Source organism: Gallus gallus, chromosome 20, assembly GCF_016699485.2.
Source record: "Gallus gallus isolate bGalGal1 chromosome 20, bGalGal1.mat.broiler.GRCg7b, whole genome shotgun sequence".
NCBI lineage: Eukaryota > Metazoa > Chordata > Aves > Galliformes > Phasianidae > Gallus > Gallus gallus.
The window spans coordinates 13,566,514-13,592,690 of record NC_052551.1 but is presented as its reverse complement, the minus strand read 5'-3'; the positions used below and the strand labels follow the sequence as shown (position 1 = coordinate 13,592,690).

The window sequence follows — 26,177 nt, the reverse complement described above, 5'->3', positions numbered from 1 at the left end:
ACACACATCCACACACACATTGGAATAACAACTTTACTGTGTCATTCCACATATGTGTCTGGAATAACACCAATGGAGTCAACACTGGCACTGCACTGTATCTGTGGCAGTGTCTGGGGTTTAAGGTCCTGCAGCAGTGAGGGTCCCATCAGGGGCAAAGCTGACCTCCATGGGTTCTACCCTGCACCACACTGCTGGGCAGCGATCCCAATGTCCCACATTTGCTCTGCTAATACAGCCAGGAAGCGTTTTACATGCGTGCAGCACAAGACACGTGGAGAGGGCCTAATGGCATTTCAGGGACTGGAGAGGAAAGTTGAACCCTGAGCTTTTAGTGTGCCACAAAGACGTGAGCCCGCAAACCATGTCCTGGCTGCCCCCTGGGAGCAGCAGGATGCTTCAGCCCCGCATGCACAGCCCCGTCTCTCCTTCCCTGCCCACCAAGGCCCAGCTAATTCAGGACAGCCCCGTGGAACGCATGTGGGGAAGAAGAAGAACGAGAAAAAAATTAAATGCAGTGAGATTTTAAACTCTCTAAGCCAAATAAAAAGGGGCATGACTTTTGAATTGAAAAAATAAATAAATAAAGGTTAAGAGAAACACACAGCTGGAGAAAAGGCAGAAAAATACCAATTACCTTTCTTTTTGATTGCTTGGATCAAAGATCAGTCATTCTTTTTCATATAATGTTTTGTATCCAGCTAAGGTGTGTATCTATCAGCTCTGAAAAAGATTTGCAAAACCGTTTTTGAGAAAAAAAGTAACTTTGACCTATGTTGCAAGGCCAAATGTTAGCGTTCAGCTACTCTCATTCTGTGTTTTAATCTATTAAAGGACATTTCAGCATATACAATACATAAGGCAGAACTTAACCGCTGACCTTTCTGTTTGCTCAGATCCAGCACGAGGTTTTACCTTTTTTCCCCCTCTTTTCTCAACTGATATTATCTAAAAATAAGTATGCAAAACCCCACAGACCTGCACTGATCACCATGCAGAAGAGCAACGCTGGCAGTTTGGCCCCAGGCCTCAGGAGTGCAGGGGGTCGGTGCGCCTCCCAGGCCAGGTCAGAGAGCAGCCGCTGCCTTTGGCAAAACTCACTGATGGGCTCATCCTCACGGCCCAATTAAACGTGACACATTTAAGCCAGACCAAAAGTCAGTCCCTTCTTTTAAATAAGAGATCTAAGCAGAGTGGCTGTGTAAATCAGACCTTGCTTTGATGGCAAAGAGCAGGAAAGGCATGCCTAAAGAAGTTAGCAAATGACGGTCTTTCCTTCAAACAAATAAAAGTGATCTTTTTCTCTTCAAATGGCAATATTAAAAATTCTGATGCTTTTTTCTGTCTCGCCTTTTTAGATTTCTTTTAAACTTATCATGAAAGCATTTGGCACTTCCTGCAGAACCATGTGGAAATTAAAAAAATACTCCAGTAATAAGGGGGAAAAAGAACATCTTAAGAACTAAGCTAGTCGTGAGTGCAGGACTCAGATGTGTCTTTGCTGCTGGATTTCAGGTGACTATATATAGAAGAGAAATATTTTAGTTGGCTCCCTTGGACTGTGCAGCCACGTATCAAACACTGGAACGTACCACGCAATACACAGCCTATTTTATACTCTGCATCCTGGAAAATCAGCCTCTGCACATGCAAGCAGAGCAACTAATTGACGGGTAAATACAAACTTAGGTGTATCGGGCACAAGGAGCCCAAATCCTACAAACTGGGGGAAAATAGGAGGGTGGGGGGCAGGGGGTGTTTTCATAAATCAATTGCAATGAAAGGCTTTTTCTGGCGAACTGGGACGTGTGGCTGCCAAGGGGTGCTCAGCTGTGAGGTTTAACTTTCATTACACGTCTGCTACTCCAAAGGTTTTTATTCCTTATTAAAATAATGTCAGAAGAAGCATCCTGGAACTTCTTTGTCCTGTTTGCAATCTATGAGATCTGTGTAAACTATAAACTGCTTTAGCACCATCCAGCTCAACAGCAATCGTGCCATCTCTGCTACTTAAGAAGATGGAAGAAGTTGGAAGAAGTTACTGATACCAAACTAAGAGAGCTCCAAATCGATTTGAGTCCTAATTTGGATGCATACTACAACAGTTTCAATAGACTCAAAACTCATTAGCATCTTCCATGAATTTAACATCATAATACAGATATTTGATGGAAAACAGAATCTAAATAAAATACATATTTTTGGCTGAAGCCTGTCCAAACTGAAATCAACAGCTAAACTCTTTGTGATCTGCAGGATCTAGATTGCACTCATAACGTTCAAACAGCCTTCCTTTATATTTCACTGTGGTTCCAGAGTGAGATGCTGCAGTACAAATGCTGAGTCACAGCCTGAAGCAGTGATGGAGCACCTGGTGGGAAGGCAGGGCCAGCCAAGGGGAGCTCAGGTGCATGCAATGTACTGAGTGATGGAAGGGCTGGAGCCAGGATCCACCCCTTCCCAGACCTCATTTAAGGGCTGGCAGTGGAGCTAAGGGGATCTCACTGGAGTTCCCTGCATACTGGAGGCCTTCCAAAGGTAAGCAATCTCTTTTCCTTTGTTTCTGTGTCTACAGCTGCTGCATTTGGGCTTGTTCTCATTTGCCGAAGCCCAAGGTTGTGCCACTCTGCTATTATTGCTGTGCTTTTCACTTTGTAGCATTACAGATGCAAAAAGATCAGTATCTATGATACCCAAAATCTTTAACAGGAAGTTGGGTGCGTCTGCAGCAAAAGAGCATTTAGCATTTCTGCTAAAAATAACCACCCAGTGTCCTAAATGCACTGTACATCAGAAGTATCAAGAAGGAAACACTCAGTACACAGATCTGTCTGTGACACCACCCCACAGATCTTACAGATTTTCCGAGTGCTTCCACTGTACAGTTTATGTCCAGAAAAGATCAAAAGCCAATTGCTGTGCTGTGTCAGTGTTCAAACTGAGGAAGAAGCATGACCTACTGGCTAGCACATGGTGGGACAGCAGGACTCTACTGCTGGGAGTGTTGCAGTGCCCCCACCATGCTGTGAGGCCCTGGCCAAGCCCAGCATACCCCCAGAGGATCAGATTTAGCCCAGGTCTACTTGAGGCTGAAAAATGCAGGAACATTGTGAAGGTCACACTTGGAACTAAAATACCTCATGCCTAGTTAACAGAAAAAAGAGCTTGAAGTGATGATGACCTGCACAGAATAAGCCTACGCTAAACGTGTGGACGTAGTGGAGAGTATTAAAGGGATGTTTGAAAGCCCTTAGGTAGCTTGAATCCCAATCTACCAGAGGCATGAGGTGCTGAGTCCTCTAAATATCCTAATAGGCACCAGTGTAAGATACCAACAAAACATCTTTAAACCCATAATCATCATTGAAGGCTGGAGCACTCAGCATCTCTAAAAAATTTAATTTTGAGTATTTCAAAGAATCATAGAATGGTTTGGGTTGGAAGGGACCTTCAAGGCTATCTAGTTCCACCTCCCTGCTATAGGCAGGGACACCTCCCTCTACACCAGGTTGCTCACAGCCCCATCCAGCCTGGATTTCTATTAGGACGATCAAAATTGAACTGACCAAGAGCACTTTAAAAATCACAATGTATTCTGATCTCATTTTATGGCACCCAAAGCCAGCAGACTGAGGAGCAGCCCTCACCCCGGGGATGCTGTGTCCTGGAGATGCTGAGTACTGCTGGGAGAAGCAGGCAGCTGTCCCAGGACCGCAGGCAGCCCGGGTAGTCCTTTCAGACAGACATCCCTCTGTGTTTGTTTATTCACACATAATCCTTGGGCAGAAACTGTTACTCTGCAAACTGCTCCCTCCAGGACATTTTTCCTCAGCAATACAAAGCAAAGTGGGGCGCATGGGTGGAGGTAATGGGAAATCTGTGCTGCTCTCCCTACGTCACATGCCATGCATTGAACTGTAGGGTGCCAGTCCTGTTCTGCCATGCTTCACTTCAGCTTGTTATACAAATTGTTACAATCTTGTAAATCAGTAATAAATTGCACCTGAACCTGTAAGTGATTAGTAAGAAACCACTATACTTCCATGGCCGAAGGACTTTCACACAATTAATCAGTAAGAAGAGAACTGGGTGTTAACGGGTTGTTGTTGAATTCCCTGCTAGACCAGTTTATGGAGACCCCCATACCAAAGGGGCTGAAACCAGAAGCGCAAAAAGCGCCTACAGATGACATTGTCCTGGAGGAACAGGTGCCAAACACTGCGTTGTGGTGAGCTGAAGGAAGGGACTGTAAGGTTGATCAGGTGCCATTTGTGTCGGTTTTTGCTGCTTAATTCAATGGAACCCCTGTGCCAACCTATTAGAAACCGCTGAGTTGAGCTTTCCAGGCACTGTCTCCAGGGAATGGGTTATGTGACATTAGCAGGACATATGCACACATGCTCTGGCTTTTTCATTTTGTGTTGTGGATTGGAGCAGCGAGAGAAAGAACCAGTTGTGCTCCGGAGTGTGATTTCCTGTTTGCTTGATGGATTTCAGTACTTAGATATCTTTTTTTTTAATCTGCAGATAGTAAGATAGGTGCAAACCCTTGTCTACGTTATGGAGGAAGAATCCGTACCAGCTGGCTATGAGAAAAGTATACCTTAAGGTATTAAATTTGCTAATAGGATGATAGATATTCTGTTTAGTTACTAGGTAAGCCCTTTGTCTGCTCAGTCACTATGTAAGGCACCGTGGGGCTGGAGCAGGGCCTGACAGCTTTGTGCAGCTCTTCTGTGTCTGTAGCCACTTTGGGAAGCGTACCTTGAAAGTGGAAAACTAGATCAGCCTGGGTGTGATGAGGAACTCCAGGCCACCGTGGGTTTGGTTTGTAGTAGCTTTCCATAACAAAGTCTTTTTTTAACTGACTTTCTTTCTGCTCACATATATTTAGATATGACTTTCATTCTGCAGTACTCCGATGCCAGAGAGTTTTGGCTGAAATCATAAGGGAAGGACACGTGTTTGAGTCATGCAGTTGGCTCTCTCTAGTTGATAGTAAGTTACTGAGAAAAGATGGAGTTTGTATTTAGTTTTAGTTAACGTGCAATGAGACTGAGCAGAATATTCCGAGCAGAAGATTCACATCATAAATACATACACAAAAACTGATACCAGACGGATATGGAGTTCATTTTCTTAAACCACATTAGTTGGCTAAACAAATACAGAAATACTACACTGATGGACTGAGCCCTAAGAAATACCAGGCAGCAGCCTCTGCTTTCGCTCTCCTACCTCCCCAGCCCACCCTGTGGCTGCTGTAAGCTCCGGACTGAGCTGTGCTCATGTCTACTTCTGTCCCTGCACACCGGACCTCGTGAATTGGCTACATAACTGCTGAGGAAAGCAGTGCCACTTGGTACTAACACACACTGCTGCTAGATTAAAAACAACAAAACCAAAGGAGGTTAGTGATGAATTTTCCTACAGCAGCTTACACCTCATGGTCTGAACACTAATGAAATCTGCAACAGATACCGCAGTGCCTCTAAATAGTAACTGCTGGCAGGAAAGGCGCGCAAGCGATAGCACTGCTTATTCACATGTCACTTTGCAGTTTCATCATTCTCCTACATTTAACCTATTTACTGATGTGAGTCATTCAGTGAAATGTTTAAAAAACAGAGGAAAAAAAAGAATGGATGGGAGAAAGCTGTATTTTTTTAACAGGAAATAAATGGGGGGTAGGAACTGAAGAGCAGTTCCAGCATGGTCAGGATTAGCTGGAAGTAACAGGAATAGGCAGTGCTGCTGCTTTTCATATTTCTGTCACAAAGGAACTACCAGAACAAATATTTAATTGAAGGGAAGCAAGCCATTTAACAAATATTGAATTGAGGGGAAGCAAACCGTGTTACCCTCCCCTTCAGGCAGTTTTGTAGGGGATGAACAGTCAATAATGTAATCTATTTTTCCTCCCTTGGGCACTAGTGCTTATGTCTATTAATCCAGAGAACTATTTGCTGGCTCTGATTCTCTGGCATCTTATCTTCTGGTGTGTCTGAACTTTGCAGGGCGTGTGGATTCTTGCAGAATCTGCTCTTCTCCAGCAAACCAGGTTTCCCTGTGAACGTGTCTGAATGTTGAAGCTGGTTCTAAGGAGAAAATAGCAGAGAACCACTGTCCCAGGGCAGCAGGAGGGATGCACCTGTGACCTATGAACAATTTTGAGATGCACTAAGCTTTCCTATGCAACAAGCATGCAAATATCCTTCTGCTTGCAATTACTTTCACAAACTACTTAGGAACACTGAGTGTAAAGAGGGTGTATGTTTATGTACCTTATTTTAAAGAGGATTTTGGGCAGTAGGTATCCTTACTGAAAAACACTGAGAATGGGAACATGAAGTTACTTTTATGTACTACTGCATATTACATATTTTTCTATCACAACTCCACATCCTTCAGCAAATGCCTGTTTGGAGACAGAACCTTCTCCTTTTGCACTGAGGGGTGAGCTCTGTTCAGAGCACTGCTAGCAGGAGCTGCCTCTGCAGAAGATAGATAGAATGCACAGTTCAGACTGTGATGTACTGTGAGGGAGAACTAATTCTAAGAAACACCTATAACTAAAAGGAGTGCAAAAGAGTATGGGGAGCAGACACTGTAACTGACGTTGCATCTCACCTCAAGAAGGCCAGGAGTCTCTGATGGGAAATAGCCTGAGAGCATCAGAAAAATGTGTATGCATCATCCATAGACTTACAACTTTCAATCTGAGTCAAGAGCATGAACGATAAAATTTTTGTTTTCAGTATGAAAAGAAAGGAGGGGAGGAGAACAGAGGGGTTATAAGTTACCAGAGGTAGAACCGAGCTCCTCCATATTCAGTGGCTGTTGAAGTGATTATCTTTAGCTGAAATGCAGTCAGAGCTATTCCCATCCTCATCACAATAACCTACATTTGTTCAGAAATGAGCCCTCAGTTATTTGTAGACCTCCATCCCAATTCTAGATCAAGATGTAGGAACAACCACCCAAAGAGACTGCTCTAGAGAATCCTTCTCAAGATCTAATGAGCCATCCCGAATTTTCCTATTGTGAGGTCTCTGAGCTGTGTATGTGCCCACACATCTCAGGCAGGATGCAAAATGCTCTGCTCAGTGCAGCATCTCAGGGGCATGCTGCAAGTACCTAACAAGACTGTCCTAATCCTTCCCAAGTTCTCCTCAGCTGTATGACAACACTCTCCTCTATACACAAGTTTACACAGCCAGCTCACGAGCTCTGCATCTGTAGCTCATATTGAACCTATTAGTTTGCATTTAACCATCCATTGCTACACTTCCTGGGTGAATTCCAAGCCAACGATGAAGGCTTTGGAACCACACTATGATAAAACACCCTCTTGCCTAAAATAAAGATAAAACTTTCTTATGTGTGATGTGATCTCATCTGACTACAGAACACATTCAAAAGCAATTGGCAGGCCACTCCTTCAGCTAGGAACACAGACTGAATGGGAACACTGTTTGTCTTGCAGTTGGGGAACTAGCCACAGACAGCTGGAAGATACAGCAGTAGCAAATCTGGAGGCCAAGATCACTGCAAGTCTTTCTGAGTGGTCTCAGAAGGAAAGTGACTGCCAACATGAATGAAATGCCCCAGCTAATACACACTTAGCATAATGAAACCATATGAAGCCACTGATACCTTCTGCAAGGCCAGATTTAATAGGGTATTTTGGTTGCTTACTCTCAACTAAATCACTGTGGATGAGACATCTGCCCAGTTAAAAAAAAGATACACGAACACACAAGCAGACACCACCTCTCAGGTTCTGACCTGAGCTGTACTGACATTTCCCTGACACAGAAGGTGGAAAAAAGTTTGGTGACCAAAAACAGAGGATGTCCTACAAAAGGAACCAGGGGTTGTCTTTTGGGATGTGTCTGCAGACAGAAGCCATTTTTTGGTCCCAGAGGCTGGCCATCTCTGGTGGGGATTTCCCCATTTTCTCCCAAATGGGGCATCCCAGAAACACCCCCTGGCTGCCTTTCTTGTTCACTGCCTGTACAAGGCACTTGGTCTGGCGCCGCTGCTGCAGGGGGACAGCATCAGAATGGGGAGAGAATAACACAAGAGTAATTTGTTTGGTTGTGCTTTTTTTTTTTTTTTTTTTTTTTAAATTCTGTAATGTCATCTGCATCCAGCTGTTAGTATTTTGGAAATCGGATGGGTTTTGTTTTCCTTGTGTGGGTCAGCATGGCTGATGCTCCAGCTGCAAAACCTCAGTCAGCCTGCTTAAAGTGGGACAGTCCGTGTCCTGGCCAGCACCTTCCCCCCTTGGGGTCCTGGGGGCAGCTGCCTCATCACCCTTATGGGAACTCCATCATAACCACACCAGTAATAACCACCATAACCATAACCCCAGTGAGCTACAAAAGAAAGCATAAGCTCTACAAAAGTGCATTTGTCGCAGAAGGGGCATTTAGAAGAATGCCAGGGAAGGGCTTGGTGGAGGGTTTACAGCAGGAAGGGAGAAATGGGAGGGATGGAGGGGCGGGGAGCTGGGATCCTGCATGCAGCTCCTTGGCCACTCACACCCATGGGGTCTGTGAGGGGCTACAAAGCTCAGCACAATCCTGCAAACCAACGTGAGAAATACTGGGAGAACAGCAAGGAAAAAGACCAAAGTCTGTGGGGAAAAGGAGTGGACAAAACCCTCTTTAGAGAATCTCAGATTCCTGCAGATGATAAAAGTGTATCATAGCTGAAGATAAACAAAGCTGCAAAGTAAATGCGCAAATATACAGTGTGGGCAGCTTGGAAGGTCACTAAGCCAGACAAGAAGGGATTACTTTAATTTCCCCTTTTACCTGGAAACAAAAATAAACCAAGAAAATAAAATAACCACACTATCTCTTTAAAGAGTTGGAAAAAACCTGTCTGGGAAGGGGGGCGGCTGGGAATGCCTTGCTGAAGGCCGGCTCTTCTCCACCCCCAGCAGCAGCACCTCGTGTGTCTGTTAGCAGGCTGTTGGATGCATGCACAGTGTGGGAGAGGCGGGCTGAGGAGCAAGAGGACGTGAAGTTTGCTGTGCTGTCCAGAAGACGAAAACACTAGTGCTGTTTATAGAGGGAAACCCAATTCGTCAGCCCAAATGAATTCCTGTGCTAATCCATGCAGGCTTCATGTTTTCCACCAGCCCCAGCCACTGTAAAGACTATCTTTAGGAGGCACAGTGTGTTTGGAAAGGAGCAGCTGGAAAGAGGGGACGCTTATGCCATCTTGGAAGGCTTTCTGGTATGGAAAAAGAGGAATGCTCTCTTGGGTCTCCCCACAAAATTAATGCATCTTCATCCAGAGCAAAACGGTGCCAAGTACAACAAACAAAAGCGGCTTTCCCCAATTCTCCTGGGCAGCCTCACTGCAGGGTTCACAATGGTTTCCATAGAACTTGTTTTGCTATCAAAACAAATTCCATCTATCCAGGCATGATGGCGCGCACTGCTTTCTGAAGACAAGAAAGTTAATTTTCTCACTTATTTGTCTGCCAAAGCATTTTTGCCTGTGTGCCACAGCCAGGGACTCCCCGGATCACTGTGCATCTGCCGGCTGGCTGAAGGCAGCGTGTGTCCTGAGCAGAGGTATCCCGAGAGGTTTTGGTGAGGACACACAACGAGCAGAGCGACCTCTGCAGTGAGGCCGGGGCAGACACAGCCCTTGGCTAACCGCTCCCATTCCCCCCCCCCAGAGCCACCTGAGTGCAGCCTGGCCGTGTGCGGCAGCGGGAGGCTCCTGCAGGAGCCCACCCATCGGCTGCACACATCTCTCATTGCACGCGGGGGAGGAAGTGACTGACTTCTTATATTGACCACAACATGACAAAACACTTGTAAATATTACAGTCTAACTGGGATTAATGGCTACCTGGTTTGCACTGCTGGGGGACGCTGCCTATCGAGAATGCTACAGGCAGAAGAGGTTTCTTCCAGCCCTGTGCACAGCCACTCGCGCTCAATGGTGGTTCCTGAAGAGCAGAGATGCTTTTCTGCATGACAGAATTGATTAGAGGAGCACTAAAAGCTACTCCTCCTCCAAGCCAGCACTGCTCACTGACAGCCCCCTTGGCTTGTCTGCTGGCTGATAGGACCTCGGTACTCATTCCAAGGAACAAGACAGCGCCCCACTCAATGCCAGTGCATATGTGTAAAGAAGAAACCAGACAAGGTAAAACTAACGTAATTTTAAAGAAAAAAGACACACAAAACATAATGTAGTTAAAAACTATAAATCTCATAAGTCTTCTCTGACTTGCCCTGTTCCTCTTCTGATTCAAGCCATGCCAGTTTGTTCTGTGGACCTGCCCAGTGCCCATGTTTTAGACAATTTCCAGCCTTTAGCAAACATCAGTATGTCCAAATACACAGTTGTGCCATATCCAAGGACTTGAACTGAGGGACACACCTAAGCCAATAGGACAGCTTCCTTGGGCAGTGACCGTTACCTACAGAAATGCCAAGCCTTATTCTGGGGTGATGGGACAGACCTGTGAGTCGTGTGACTGGAGCTGTGCACCCACTCTGTGCACACAACACCTGAGGGCAGGAACTGCTCAGCACCAGCACCTCCCTGGACACCTTCAGAGCCCGCTCCCTCCACATAGGAATGGGAAACCCCAGGGGGCCGTGAGCATCCCCCAGGCAGCGGGAGGTATCTGAGCGGACAGGAGAGCAGTGCCGGGTGCATCACTCCGCCTCCTGGAGCTGGGCTCTTACAACATCCCCAATGCTGCATTGCTCATAATGACAGCTACTGAACCCAGGGGGGTTTAACTGTCACAATACTTTCACCATTGACTCCCCTTCTTTTGAAGTGGCTCCCCCCTCATTTAGTCATTCTCACTCTTTCCTAAGAAACTTAGAAACCACCTAAATAAATCAGCACCAATCGAGACATTGCAAATGTCATAAGAGTCATTCATGTGTCTCACTATTTGTCCTAAGTTTGACTTGATTCATTCATGAATGATGAAGTCATTCATCATTAAGAAACTGCACCAAACCACACCACCATTTGGGAATCTTTGACTAGGCTCCCCTGGCACAGATAATCAGAGGGAATGATTGCAAGCTCACACTCCTCTAATTTAGTACTTTTGCCCTGCTCCAAATTATCCTCTGCATGTTAAAAACAAAGGCTCAGCATCCTTGCACAAAGGAAGAGCAAGTCAACACAGAAGCACTGAAAAAGGATGAAGCCATACAGTGTCACCTGGTTGCCCCTGCACAGCTGTGAAGTCTCCCTGCCATGAGGTGCACCCTGGTGCACACCAGGCCTGCCAAGCACCTCCCCTGCCATGAGCCAAAGCATGCCCAGAGTGTGGGATGGGACGCTGTGCCCTGTCCTTCCCTGTCACACCTGCCAGTTATCCACGTGGCAAAATTCTCCCTCAGATGCAAACCTATCACTGGAGTGTCCATGGGTAGAAGCCAGTAATAGTCTTCCCACTAAATCTAGTTCAATGACAATTTCACTCTAAATAAATGGTGTTTGTTCAGCTGAGGGCAGATTTTAGTCCATTTTGGAGTGCAAACAGTTTCCAAATTAAAAACCCACAAAAAGACGTGGCTTGATTAAAACGGGAACTGTGTGGATTAAGAGAACCTGCAGGGAGATGGAGAGTATTAGACCAGCTTCTTAGTGAATTAGTGCTGCTCTGCTGAGTCACATGGGCATCACCCCCGAAGTCCTTTGATCCTCAGTGCTTTTGCTCTAAGTTATAGTAGCTGAAGATTTAACTCCTTTATATCTACCATAATCCACTACTTACATCCAACTCAGGTCCAAGTTTTCAAAGTCAGTGTTATCAGACCATTAGTCGTGTGAATATAGAGAGGTCAGAGTTTTAATTGCCAAACAGACTGTAGTATCTGTAGTAGACGTGCACCTACACTGAAGAATGGGACAGTTTCCAAAGCTAGGAATACTTGGATTTAGGTTTTTGCACAGACCCCTTTAGAGAGAGGATCCATCTGTGACATTCACAGCTGGATATACGCCCAGATTTCTGTGCTTGCAAAATTGAAGCATGGGGACTTGCAGAGATGATTCAGACACAACTGCATTGTTTACACATTTTAGGCTGGCTTTTACCTTTCTCTGGCTTCTTCTTGGCAAACACAGAAAAAGTTATATTACAAAATGAGGGACTGTGACAGTTAGCAGCTGGCTGAACACTCACATTAGAAGCTAGTACGCTGGGAAGGGAACTTTATGGTCTTCAAGCATTTGCTTTCTTTCCCCTATCTCTGACGTCCCTGCTGGCAGGACTACAGATGTGCTGCTTGTTTTTCAGATCGCAGAAGTAGGAATGACCTATTAGGTCATATAGTGCCTCTCATAGCCAATGCAGGACTGTCTTGTGCATTTGTCCAGTCTGCTTTTACAACTCCTCTAAAAGCACACTGCATCCAAGCTACAGCAGAGAAGTCTCTTGGAACTGGTGAGTAACCAGCACTAAGAGTGACCCGGTACTGTAAGGCCACACCAGCTTCTGCTGGGCAGAAAAGTGGCTCTTGCTGCTCAGTTTGTGTAAGGACATTGCCTTTGACAGGAAATGCAGGTGGTTTGTCCTTATTTTAAATTGCTGCAGATTTATAAATAATGATATTTTAGGAAATGAAGTCTGAAAAGCACGTGGAAGAAAAATGAATTTTAAATCATTCACCAGCAGGGCTTCATTCTTGTGAGAGACAAAAAGCTACATGGGCCACAGGTGCCCCAGCAACTGCTGTGCTGCCTGCCAGCAACTGCCCTCAGCTGCAACAGTGCTGCTGGTGTGAAACGTGCTGGGAGCCCTGCTGTCCTATAGCAGAAGGCTTTGTAACTGCCTTTCAGTTTGCACCACCAGCAGGCTGTGTATCTTTAAGATGGTTACTTTCACCAGGCATCTTATTTCACAACAGTTAAAGTAGATGTGCACTGTCCCAGCTTTCCAATGCAATGGGGCTCTACAGCTGCCTGCAAGATTTCAGAAGCACAGTTTGAAAACTGCCCGAGCTGTCTGTACCCCGAGCCACGGAGCAGGGCGGGAATCCTCCCATCACAATGGGCTTCCAGGGGAGAAAACATCTCTACCCTTCTCTCACTTTCGCGCATTCTTAACACTAACAGCATTTGTAACAAATGAAACTGTGAAGAGCATCAACACCAAACGCAGGTGCTGAAGGCTCGTGAGTCATGCACCGAATAACCATGAGATTGGTTTTAAAATCGGGCAGTCAATCCCTGCTGCACTCTTTCTGCCCGCCTGGATTCTGGAAGACCAAGACACGGTCATGGTTTTAATGTTCTGTTGCTTTTCTTGGATCAAACTTGAAAAGATCGCTAAGAGAAAAAAATCTCATATTTTGCTGCAGCTGCCTGCATGGGGACTTCAAATCACTACCAATATTCCAAGACTCACAATGACACTGCAAAGAATTAGCAAAACCTTCAAGCTGCCATGCGGATGCAATGCAGGTCACTGGCTACACTTACACTCAATTACAAAGTATTGATCTTAAAGGGGAGACAACAGGATACACTGTGAGACAAGAGCACACCTGGCTGCTGGCGAAGCTCTCAGGGGGAACAGTTGCGCCCAACAACACATCTTTCTAATAAACGAACCCAGCACATTGCATCACCTTTGCAGGAAGTAATGGCATCGGGATTCATTTTGAGGTGGTAAGCACACAAAGCTGAGCTCATGCAATTATTACCCATGTGAGAATCCATTCTATGACAAGGGCTGCAGCTACCTCTACAAGTTCAGCCAGCTGAGAGGCACTGGTGCTGCTGGTGAAACCCTCCTTGTGCAGCCATGGCCATGCTGGTACAGAGCCCTTCCACAAAGTAGCTGGTGGTGCTTCCCTGCCTTGGCACCAGACCTGCTGATTGCAGTGGTTTTACACCAACAGAGCCGTGTCTATACAAGGGCTCTTACCATAATAGCTGTGTTAGCAGAAGAAAAACAATCAACCACCTCAACCAGCACAGTTATGTGGTAAGCTGCCTAAGACAAGCCGTGTGAAAGGTTTACAGAAAGCACTGCTGCAGCTCTATGCAAAACGGCAACTCTAGGAGTTAACCCCCTTTCCCGTTTTGCAGTTTTGTTATAAGCCATTTCCTATCTTCACATTTCTCATTTCCAACAGCCTCCATTGCAAAAAAATGTTGTCAAAACAGTTATGACTTTGAACTGAAAGACTCCATGCAGAACACTCAATATCACCCCTAGCTGACAGGAAGACCCCTGACTCACTTTTCTTACACCCTGCACTTGCTTTATGACAGCTTTGCTCTTTCTCCAGGCTGTGCCCTAAGAAATGAGGGTGTTTCTAACAGCCACACCTCTTCTCAGAGACAGGCAGTGTATCCCTGGCAGCAGTCAATCATTCAGTTCTATAAAGTGGATAGTATACTTAGATATAAACAGTAAGAAAAGAGTGAGTTTGCTGGAAAGACTAAAAGAAGAGAGCATCTCTGCCATTCCTCCTGTTGGTACATGTGAGCTGTGGTTCACACCCAGGCTGTGCCTTCACTGCCTCATTGCTACCCCTGTGCCTGCACTCAGGATGTGGCTCGGGGTCCTGGCAGCCTGGGATCCCTCAGGCCAGCTGCCATTTTACCAGAGGCATTCTGCATCACCGTGGGCAAATCAGTCAGCAGCTCCATGCTCCACTTCATCCATCTGTAAGGGCAGGGGAGAAGCCCTGCCTGCTGCTTTCTGCAGTGGAGTTATTTCAGCTTGTTGCTGTTCCTCTGCACTGAACGAATAGTGTCACTGGACTGAAAAATGTTATTGTTGTCATCCTTTTAAACTGAAAGTGGATATAGCCTATTTTGGCAGATGTCTTCCAACAGATGGGTGTCTATGGTCTTCTTTATAAGAGCTGTCTGCTGTCTGTGATTCAGACCGTCTAAGGAATGCCATGAGCGTGGAGTAAATGGACAGCAAGTCTGGGAAAGGACTTTATTGTGGTTTAGAAGCTTTCAATTCCTAAATGCATGAACAAGTTCTTTTTTTCAAGTGACTCTGCCAGCATTTTAAAACTATCGCTGAGAATTGCCTGATGCCTTCTGAAAACGGAGGGCTTTCTGCTGATAGCTGCCCACTGGTTAAGTCTTCAAACAGCAGCAAGTCGTGTGGACCGGGGTTTATTGTCTTGGTGCATCAATTCCTGGTGGGACTCTGCCCATCGAGGCACCGAGAGAGCGTTCGTACACCCATCCTGCACTGTCAGTTCTTGGCAGCTGTGCCCGTGGTCTCCTAATGGAGTCTGCATGTTCTTTTGAACAGGAAACGCTTTGTAACACAACTTGCCTGTGGGCACTTACTGCACCAATTACGGATTACTGAGCTCGAGAACAAAGAGGTGCCAGTGGAACTATGGTTTTAATCACTTGATTCATTTTCTTCCTTCCTCCACTGCCAATTTGAGATGTATGGGTTTTTCTTTTCCTCACTTTGTTTTCTTTTGCAGCAGGACAGCCACTCAGAAAGTCTACTGGGAGAAGAGCAGCCTTTAAAAGGGGCTGAATTTTCAAATAGTGACACAACACAGGAGACCTGTTTCTTGATCCAGCACTCTTTCTCCTTCTACTTTTTGTTCTTTTTTCATATCACACCCAGCAAAGCAGGACTCTGGCATGTGACTGCAAGACTTCAGTCCTAACATGACACAAACACAACAGCAGCAATCCAAAACTGAAGCACGCAGTGTACCCTATGAGTGGCATAAGGTCCCAGCAAAGAACACAGAATCTGGAATAAAGTCAGCCAGAGCATCAGGAATGAATCTGATGAATGCACAGCTTTGCTGGTGTGTTTGAGCAAAATGCTTCGGAGAACATACATGCTTCACGTTTGGTAAAAGCCTATCTGAGCAGAAATGGCCACACCTTCTATGAAAAGTAGTTCTAACTAAAAACAGAGCATGGCTTTTTATGATGCAAATTGCTGCCCTTGCGGAACCGCAGCTCATTTGTAACATGCAAATTCACTCCTGTCTAAAACATGGGGAAACAGGGACATTTCCCTCCCTGCCCTGGATCGCTCTTTTTCTCTGTGCATTTGTGAAGTGCAGACGCATGATGAAGACAACTGTAAATCAAACTAAAGCACCCTCCAGCAGCCCCATCTTCTGCGAGGACAGAAAAGCTGCTCAGAAAAAATTCCTCCTGTCCACGGAGGAAAGAATTGCATTTGATTTCAGACTCTGGATTTTCTAGTAGTTGAATGACAGAACACAAAAAGAAAAAGTAGAGATCTTATACACTCCCAAATGAGGGCAATGGTTACTGCAGTCGGGACCAACACATTGCTTACAGCAACGGGGACAGTGCTGGTGAGCTACAGGCATGCCATCGCACACACTGCAGATCAGTCTTCTAAGAAGCTTCTTCTGCATCTGAAATTTCTCTGGAATACATGAGTGAGTTCACTATGAAACACCTCTGCCAATCATCAGTCTGATTGCACTGCACAAGCATCTGCCTCGCCTCTCCCCATTAAAGGTAACTGCTGCACCAAAAATCACTTAAAGATGCTGTACTGAGCAGACAGTTCTGAGTGTCAGATGTGGCCAGATACCATCTGAATAATGACAACCACTTTTCTTTGTAAAATAAAAAGCACACAATGTGACAGCTAAAGCTAAAAGAAGGACTAAATCTGGGGCAGGCAGGTTGATAAAACAACGGCTACACGTCCATTTATTTGTATATGGAAAGACCTAACACACCACATTTACACTGAACCTCTACAAGACACTTTCAGATCCTGTGGCATCTGAATGCTTTGCCTGTGATACATTCACCCTCCTCCTGCTGTTCTCACACCATCCCAGTATCTCTGTGTGACAGATGGGAGCTGTGGCAGGCAGCTGAGCAGCTTCCCAGGGCTATGCAGGAAGCCTCTGGTTCTGCAGCAGGAGCACAGCCAGTGCCCCAGGCCACAGCCACTCCTGCTCTCCATTTTGCCTTGTGCAAGTCAACACCAATACGTTTTGGATGGTGTTGCAAATAATCAGCTTCTTACAGCTTTTACAGCAGTGGCTGGTGTTGGTGATGAGCTTTGCAAAATTGAAGCCTTTACTGAAACTTCCTACAGTCTTCACCTGCATTTGAAACAAATCACTTCTTGCCAGCATTACCCAACGTCCCCTGAAGGTTTTCCTGACCACTTATCTTCACTCCCAACACGTTTCCAACAGGAATGAATCTCTGAGGCAGAAGTGTGCAGCAAAGATTTTGCTGCTCGTTTTTCATGTACAGTCCCTTCCCCTGGGGATTCTTTACACTCGTTCATCAGAAAGCCATGTGTGTGTCTGTATATACATATATATATATGTAAAATAATTGTGTTAAAGTAGCTGTGTTATCTATGAGATGTTCTTCCCTGGTCACATCCAGGAGGGCTCTAACGCTGGGACTCTGTACCACCTCTGAGAGGCAGCAGCTTCAGGAGCGAGAGCTGATGGAGCAGGGCCTGCCCCAGGGCACACAAGAAGTTCATGGCAGGGCTCAGAATAGAAGCAAAGTCCAGAAGATTAAGGCTGTGTGTTAACCATGAAGGCAGAGGACAAGAGGTGAGAAGAGCTCAGAGATGCAGGAAGGGTTGAAAGTTGAACTGTCAGCAGAAATATGGAGAAAGAAGAACAAAGAGGAGGGAGGAGGAAGATGCGGGGAGGAAAGAGGAGAGAAGGGAAGCGAGAGACACCAGAACAGTCACTGCCTAACATCTCAGCATCAGCGACAGGGCAGTGCACTCATGCCAAGCCAGCCTGGGGAGCCATCACCTCAGTATCTGTCTGTGAAAGATCACAACAAGACCTAACGGCTCACTTTATCTCAGAGGAGTTTTCTGGATAAAAGGGATTTGAGGGCAAAGCCTCCATAATCCTTAGGGTTTGGTTTCTTTTAATACTATAAAGCACAAAAATAAACTTTCTAGCTAGGAAAAATATGGCTTTTGTTAAGTTCTGAGTCACTTTTCCCCAGCAGCAAACAAAGTGGCTTTTCAATTCAAGTCTTGAACATTTCAGAATCAAATGTTTTGCAAAGTCCTAAAGCAAATCACAGTTTTCCAAGTCATACTTCTAACTGATGTAAACTCACTGAAGTCAGTAAGGAGATGGATGTGACCAATGTCACCTTGCTTGATTTGTGCAGCAGAACTGATATATTCATCTCTAACTCTCAGTCAGAAGCTGGAATTTCATTTCTAACTTGCTGCTATTCTGCCTAATGGCCTCTCTTAGCACAGAGGTCAAGCGCATCCTTTGTGAGCTATGCTGTATTTACATGTTTCTGGTCTGATTCAAAATCCACTGAAATGAATATTGTGGTTTGTTTTGGGAGTTCATTTAAGTGGACTTGGGCTTGACTAAAGTTCGCTAGCTTTAACTTCATCTTTCCTTCTTTCTACAAGGTTTGTGCCAAGTAATTCTACATAGAAACCTGGAAGAACCCCTCAGCTAGTCACATTAAAAGTACCTTACAACACAGCATTTGTTTTTATCATCAGAAAGACTTTCTTGCCTTGCTATCATGCCCCATTCTCTGAATGGGAAGTGGATTTTCTTAGCTGTTTTCATGCAGGTCTACCAAATTTCCTAAATCAAATTCACTGTTACAGCCCAATTTGACACTTCTCTTCAGACAAGAAGATTGGAAAAAATTCTCCAGATTTTACTGTCACGGCATCAAAACTGTATCAATCACATTTCAAACGGAGACCAATGGAGTAAACAATATGCGTTCTACCTTGTCCACAAAAGCAGCAAAACTGTGTATGACACAACCACAGAGCACTTAGTACCTCAACCTGGGAAAAAAATTATTTCATGGGCACAGTTTTACAACTCTAGTGGGTTACTGAAGGAGAAATCTCAAATCATGCATGCAATTACCTAGACTGTAAGGATAAGAGCAGTGAATACACGCAAAAATCAGGTCTTTACTTTGTAAGAACACTCTATTTTAGCAGCAGTACATCAAGCAATCTCACTCTGCTCCAGTAAAATCAATGTAAGTATTGCTAGTGGCCTTCATGACTGCAGCAGCCAGCAGCTAGCATTAACTTTGCATTGACTTCCTCTTGCAAGGAACAGTCCGACTATTTTAATAAAAGAACCAACCAACCAGCTTGCCAGTATCTGCCTACCTAAGAATAAGCAGGATATGTTCAAAGAAAGCTTTACTCTAACTTATATTCATTCCTAAAGGCTAAATCTGCAAAGCTCACAACAAAGAAACGGCGTTGTTTTACTTATCAATGTCCTACTGTTCATCTAGAACATCTGCAATAGTTTCGCCTGCAGCACAACCCTATTCATTACAGGCCTTGATAGACTGTTCAATGGGGTTTTTTTGGTACAATATGTACAAAAGCATTTTACAGAGTGGACTTTGCCCTGATATGAATAATAAAAAATAATTTAAAAGTGCATTTTGTTTCGATTTCTCCATTTTCCAAAGTAATGCTTGGCAAATGGAAACAAAATGGCAACAGCTTGAAACCTGACAGCTCACTCCATGTCACGAAGCAAGACAGAGGGTTTCTGCCCAACACTGCTTTTTGCACGGTAGCCATAGAGCATTGTCATATACCAAAAATGCAACTGATTAAAGACAAAAAACATACTTGTATGAGCAAACAGCAAATGCACACACTCATCAGAAGGAGTACACATCATTGTAGTGCCAAGGAACAGGTGGGATTTACAAGCCACGAACTTCACCCCTCCCTCCAACCATCAGACCCATACAGGAGAAGAGTGGTGCTTACCGTCATCCAGGTATGCTTGGTCCAAATTCTGCTCCTGCTTAATAGTGACTCCAGCTGGTAATACTTCTTTCTGGTCGCTGACTGGTGGTCCATTTTTTGCTGCTCGCTGGCCTGAAGCTGTCTGCTGCTGGATCACGGTAGGATATGAACTTGGACTTAATCTTTGCGCTTGGCTGACTTGGGGCTGGCTTGGTCTTGCAACACTGGACGTAAAATTTTCACAGCACATGATGTGCTGAAATTCCTGGTGACTTCCACACCTCAGCTGCTGGTTAGTTGGAGAGTAGTGAATCACTGGAGAAGATTGCTGGTTGCCTGGAGAGTGGTGGAGCACTGCTGAAGTTTGGCCTGGGGAACCAGTATGCACTAGCACTGACCTATGGGCATCTGAAATAGCAACCGGTGTAGCCATCAAACTGGACTGCTGGTAGCCCAGCTGGCTTGGGCTAAGGCTCTTGCTTCTTTGGTATACTACTGCAGCTGGATTCTGCTGATGGTATCGAGAATCAGGAGAAGAAAGGCCCGAGCGCAGCTGCTGGCAGGGAGCCATAGTGGCCACAAGACAGGAAGGGGATTCGGTGACCATTGTGTGCTGTGAATAGTACGGCTGTGTTACTGTTCCCAGACCACTGTGTACTGTATTGCAGATTAAGGCTGGATCATAGTCATCAATGGGCTCTGTTTTGATTGATGGTACTAAAATAAAGCATGCAAAGGATGTTATTCGTAACAAGCTGATGAGAAACAGGGAGGTTTTCCTTGAAGTAAAAAGAGATTTAAACCATTTACAAGATCTGCACGTGCAAGCTCATATCACACAGGCATTAAGCTTAACAAAACATATATAAGCAGTTGTGGGAGGCTCTCACTTGAAAGCATTTTGTACTAAGATGTTCCAGAAAGTCTTCAGTCAATTATTTAACCATAAAATTCTGAAAATTGAAAAATACAATATTTTAACTCATACATTACTTCATTTAAGAGCCATTCTGGAACATACGCAAGATAAGAAACACCACAGATAGGTGTTCCATGTAATATTTGCATCTGAAAAGGAGAGTGAATAAACAGTCATTCTGTGACACATACAACACTTCATTTTTCTGCCAAACATTTAGCCAGTGACCAAAGGCAGTGCTGAGCTACTTTAGAGCTGTCTTTCAGGTCTTTTGCTGCAAGTAAAATCCTCAGTACAAAGACCACCACTTAGGAAAAGTTGTCTGAATCTTGGTATGGGTAAACGATGGCCTTCTGGTCTTCTACAGACAAATTCTGACATTTCTAAGGCCTTTTTTGTTTGTTTGTTTGTTTTGGTTCAAACCTTTCCCAAAGCTCAGTACAGAAATATCATACAATGGAAACTATGTAATGGTCAAGCAACAGTGTTATCTCTTTGGGAAGTATAAGCTTTTTGACTCTGAAGTGGTCTGTTTCAGAGGTTGTGTTTAAATTGTACTTTTCACTATTATTCATTAGGAGAACAATTTAGCACTACATGAAACCTCTGTACCAGTGATATCCTACACAATTCATACATCTGAGGAGAAGATCGACAACTGGTAAGTTGGAGCAGATTAAAATAAAACCAGGATGAATGTTTGCTTGTTCTTAGAAACCAGGCAAATTAAGACATCATTTTGAAGCTTGAAAAAATCTGGTACTGTTATTTTATGCTTTCTGGTTTCCACAAGCACAATACTCTGATTTTCTCACAACGTTTTTCTCCCAGCCAAAGCTAAGAAATTCTGGGAATCTCATTAGTAATCCTGTTGCGTTTATTGTGAGATTGCTCACCAATTCCCAAGAGTTAAAACATCACAAAAGCACTCATATTTTTCTCAACAAGCCCCACTCTGAAGAGTATATATTACTCTTCTTCCTCCATACCAAGCCCTTGTTAATTTTCCCAGATCCGATGTTATCTTACTGTTGTACACGTCAACCAGGGAAGGCAATGCTCATTGTTTTCACAGGGTCAAATCATGTCACAGACTGAGTCTGCTCCCACTGAAGTTGTTGGCAAACTCCCACCAAGTGAATGAGGCAGAATCACTCCATGGCCTACACAGCTGTCCCTTAAGTTTATGGGAAATTCTCAATCTGAAATCACATGCATCCTTTAAACCAAACAGTTGTTGGATGTGGAGCACTTGTTTGCAATTAGCTGTATCAAATTAGTAAAATTTAGATCCTCATATAATGAGGAAACAACATATTGGAAAATAAAATCTTGCTCATGAGAACTAGGCAACAACTTGCTTTGTCCTTGAGAATTACCTGGGTGATAGGTAAAATGCTGGGGTTGGCTTCTTTTTCTTTTACCATTGATGACATAGAAATTCACCTTCACAGGTGTGCGAATGTGCTTGTTCCGGTACTCAGGTATTTCTACAAAGAGCATGCTCTGAAACAGTGAAAGGTGATGGTGTAGAATTAGTAACTGAGGCCAAGAGCAGATTGTTGCGTGCATCTCCCCCATTACGTGCCCAGCGATAAAGGAAGAGAAACCTTCCAATTCATCCCTATAAAGAAGAGTATGTGAGGAAGAAAGGAAAAAAGAACAGATGGTGAAGAACAGGAAGACTTTTGGTACTAGGAAATTGGTTTGTATGCACTGAATCCTCTCCGGTACTTGATGATGTCCTCAATTTGCAGAGAGAGATCTCAGCTACAAACAAAAGACACAGAATGGGTTCTTGATAAACAAATAAGTATTGTAGATTTCCCTCTTTGTGTTAGAATAAACTTGGTTATTCTATAGGTTTCTTACTTACAGCCAGATCTTGATTCCATGGAAATTAACAGTGAGTGCCCCATTCTCTTCCGCAAGGGCAGGCATGGCCCATGGCAATGCAAGTGCTGGCTCCTAAATATGCTGAGCTACTACAGTACAGTCCCAGTAGCAAAGTGAACAATGAGACTCATTCCCTCCAAAGACCAATGTTAATTTTAAATACTGTAGTGCAAATCCTGTCCTGCACAGTACAGTGCACCCAAGACTTCCACATAGGCGAAAGGAAGTCAGGACAGCCAGCATCCTGCAGAGGACTCTTTCAAAACTGGACTGACACAATAGAGTCTTCTGCAAGAACACAAAATCTAGCAGTTATTCAGTTTGCTGTGGGTTACTGCTAAATGAATAGTTTCTTTTTGCAGCACATCTACTACTGAAGCATTTGACATTTGTTCCTCACGGCAGTCAGATAGCAGCTCTTTCTGTTAAGGCGCTCTTTGGAAACTACCCCCTGAATACAAGCTGCTGTCTGAGAAGCTCAAGGAGAGGACATCCAATGTTTTGCATACTTACAGGCTGGCTCTTATCTTTATCCACTGTTGCCTCCATTTCCCAGATCTGCTGCCCATCTAGAAGAACATTACAGAATTAACCTAACTGTATCTTTTTTTAAATCATAAAGCTTAGGAAAAAAAAAAAAAGCAACAAATTAAGAGCAAAGCTCACAAAACGGACTTAATTTCAACCAAAAGGAACAGCATTTAATTTAAATACATCATTGAACACTTCTCTCGCCAGGAAAAGACTTACATATTAAAATTAAACGTTTATGAAGAAATTAAGCAAACTGAGGAATGAAATATTCCACACAGGTGCAACATCTGCTTTTTAGCAGACTTGATTTCAGCCAGCTTGACTGAGGGAGGGCACCAGAAGGTCAGATACCTCGTTACTGGTCACACTGAGTCAGGGGCGCAGCAAACTTTCTGCTGCTTTAAGCGAAGACCACACAGTTCGCCACCAGTGTAATAGGGACAGTGTGGGTGAGGAGGTGAAAATTCAGCTCTGGTGCACAGAGACTGTCGCATGCAAACTGAGTGACTTCTAGAGGTGCTGTACTGTGAAGCTGGCAGATGCTCTGAGCACAGGTTTTTTTCTAGAATTAGTTCAACAGAGACAGATTCTTGATGTAACTGGGAAGTCAGCTATAGAATCACAGAGTCTCAGCAGTTGGGGGGGACCTCTGAAGATTATTGAGTCCAACCTCCCTGTTAAAGCAGGTTCCCTCCAGTAAGTTGCACAGGAAGGCATCCAGATGGGTTTTGAGTATCTCCAGAGGAGGCTTCACAATCTCTTAGGACAACTGTTCCAGTGCTCTGTCACCCTCACAGTAAGTAAGTTTTGTCTCACGTTCATATGGAAATTCCTGTGTTTCTATTTGTGCCCACTGCGTCTTGTTCTGTTGCTGGGCACTGCTTGAAAAATCTGGCCCCATCTACTTGACTCCCACCTTGTATATATTTATAAACATTGGTAAGATCCCTTCTCAGTTTCATCCAGGATGAACAGTTCCAGTTCTCTGAACCTTTCCTCATAAGGGAGATACTCCAGGCCCCTAAACATCCTTGCAGCCCTCTGCTGGACTCTCCCTAGAAGACCCCCATCTTTCTTGAAGTGGAGAGTCCAGAACCGGACACAGTACTCCAGGTGTGGCCTCACCAGGGCAGAGTGGAGGGGGAGGATCATCTCTGTCACCTTGCTGGCCACGCTCCATGCAATGCACCCCAAGGTACCATTGACCTTCCTGGCTACAAGATCACACTGCTGGCTCACGGTGAGCCTGGTGTCCAGGGCCTTCTCTGAAGAGCTCCTCTCCAGCAGGACAGCCCCTAACCTGCATGAATGCAGGTGTAGGATCCCTACGCTTGCCCTTATTGAACCCCATATGGTTCTTCTCTGCCCAGCTCTCCAGTTTGTCCAGGTCTCACTGAATGGTAGCACAGCCTTCTGGTATGTCAGCCACTCCTTCCATCCTTGTATCATCTGCAAACTTGCAGAGGGTGCATTCTATCCCCTTATCCTGGTCACTGATGAAGATGTTGAACAGGACCAGATGCTATGCAAGATACTTGACTTCTGTTATACATGCCTTCTTACTATATACTTACTTCTTACATGTGCAGTATAAAACTTCAGCACATGATAATAAGAAACACATCTCCTCTGAGAGAGGAACCTTCAAAAGAAGAGCCTCTTATCTTTCTGAAAATTTAATTTTAAAATGAGTAGGGGTCACATATACAAAATATCATGCTCTGAAATACCGCAGCCACGGGGCTGGTGTCTGCATTAGAGAGGGAGGAACTGCAGGGTTCCCCTCCTGCATGCCCAGGCCTGGTAGCACAGCATAAAGTCTCATAAAAACACTTCTTCTCAGAGGACTTGTTATTTTTCCTGATTCTTGGAAATGCTGCAAAAGCTGCTTTTGTCCTCTGTTATTTAAGTACTTCTGCTTCTGGCAAAAAGGGAAATGAAAGAGTATTTTTAAATGCGTTTTGCATTTCTCCTGCTGCTTTCTCTTTGTTCTCCCCTCCGCAGACACTGAGCTAACAGATGTGCCCAGCTCTCAGGGTATCATCTCCTCAGGAAGGGTTCATGCTGCTGCTCTGCACCACGGCTGCCCCACTGCTTCAGCCCCAGGGTCCCGGCGTGCCCCGTGAGCCCGGCAGGACCATGCCTTCCCTGGCACTCCTTACCCAGGAAACTTCAACTATGTTCTGGCCCCTGAACACTCAAAAGGGTTTCCCTGGGTGCCCACAACATGCCCCTTCTTCTCTTCGACTCTGCTGGGTCCCCCTGTGTTTCCCTTGGCTTGCTGTTTTTCTTGCTCTCATGTATACATACACATCAGCACTGCAACGCAGTGTCAAAATGCCTTCCTCCAGCACTTGCCACAGCATTTTGTTGCAAGGAGGAAACACAAAATGTCCCTGCCTTCTTCTCCTTTCAGCATTTCAAGTCTCCCCCAAGCAAGTCAGTTGTCTTCTCCACGCTAGCATGAGGATCAGTGACGGCAGGCGAGGAGGAGATGGCCAGAGCAAGCGGTGTAATTGGAGCAGCAAGCTCTCGTCTGGCTGCTGTTAGCCCTGCCATCCCAGAGGACCGCTGTGCAAATGAATGGAAAGTATTCCACTAGTTAATAACAAGCATTTGCTTTGGACACTACTCTGGGCTGCTGCAGGTTAAATCTATACCCCTATTAATGCAGCTAATGCTTTACAGCGGCTGCAATGGTAAACACATTTGGGGAAGCGGGAGGCTGCGAGTTTAATCCCGCAGATACCAAACGCATCGTCTGATGACAAGGCATAAATACTTAATGGGGGGATTCCCCTTTGAGGTGACTCTTGTGAAAAGAAACCATTATAATAGGTGCTAAGAAACCTTACCACATATGCCAAAACAACTCCAAAAGAGCAATATTTATAGCCCTCTGAGGAAGAGGTGGTAAAAGGAAACAGGAAGATATGAAACAAGAAGATATGACATAAAATAGAAGTCCTAATAGAGATGTGCATCAGGAATAGTCTCAGCAATGCAATATGTCCTGACAAGGCCAGCCAAGTGGGAATACTTGACACTGCTTTCCCTCCAGGCGGT

General features: G+C 44.8%; 1 protein-coding gene across 4 annotated transcripts in view; it reads right to left on the bottom strand.

The window, feature by feature from the left end:
• The window catches only part of NFATC2 (nuclear factor of activated T-cells 2), an 87,250-nt gene that overhangs the window by 8,707 nt on the left and 52,366 nt on the right, over nt 1-26,177 (bottom strand). For all 4 annotated transcript variants that reach the window (XM_025142327.3, XM_417509.7, XM_004947255.5 and 1 more), the window contains exons 7-9: nt 23,091-23,146; nt 22,061-22,187; nt 19,784-20,479 (exon numbers count right to left, since the gene is read on the bottom strand). In XM_025142327.3, the coding sequence (XP_024998095.1) occupies nt 19,784-20,479; nt 22,061-22,187; nt 23,091-23,146 (879 nt within the window). The remainder of the gene's footprint in view (nt 1-19,783; nt 20,480-22,060; nt 22,188-23,090; nt 23,147-26,177) is intronic.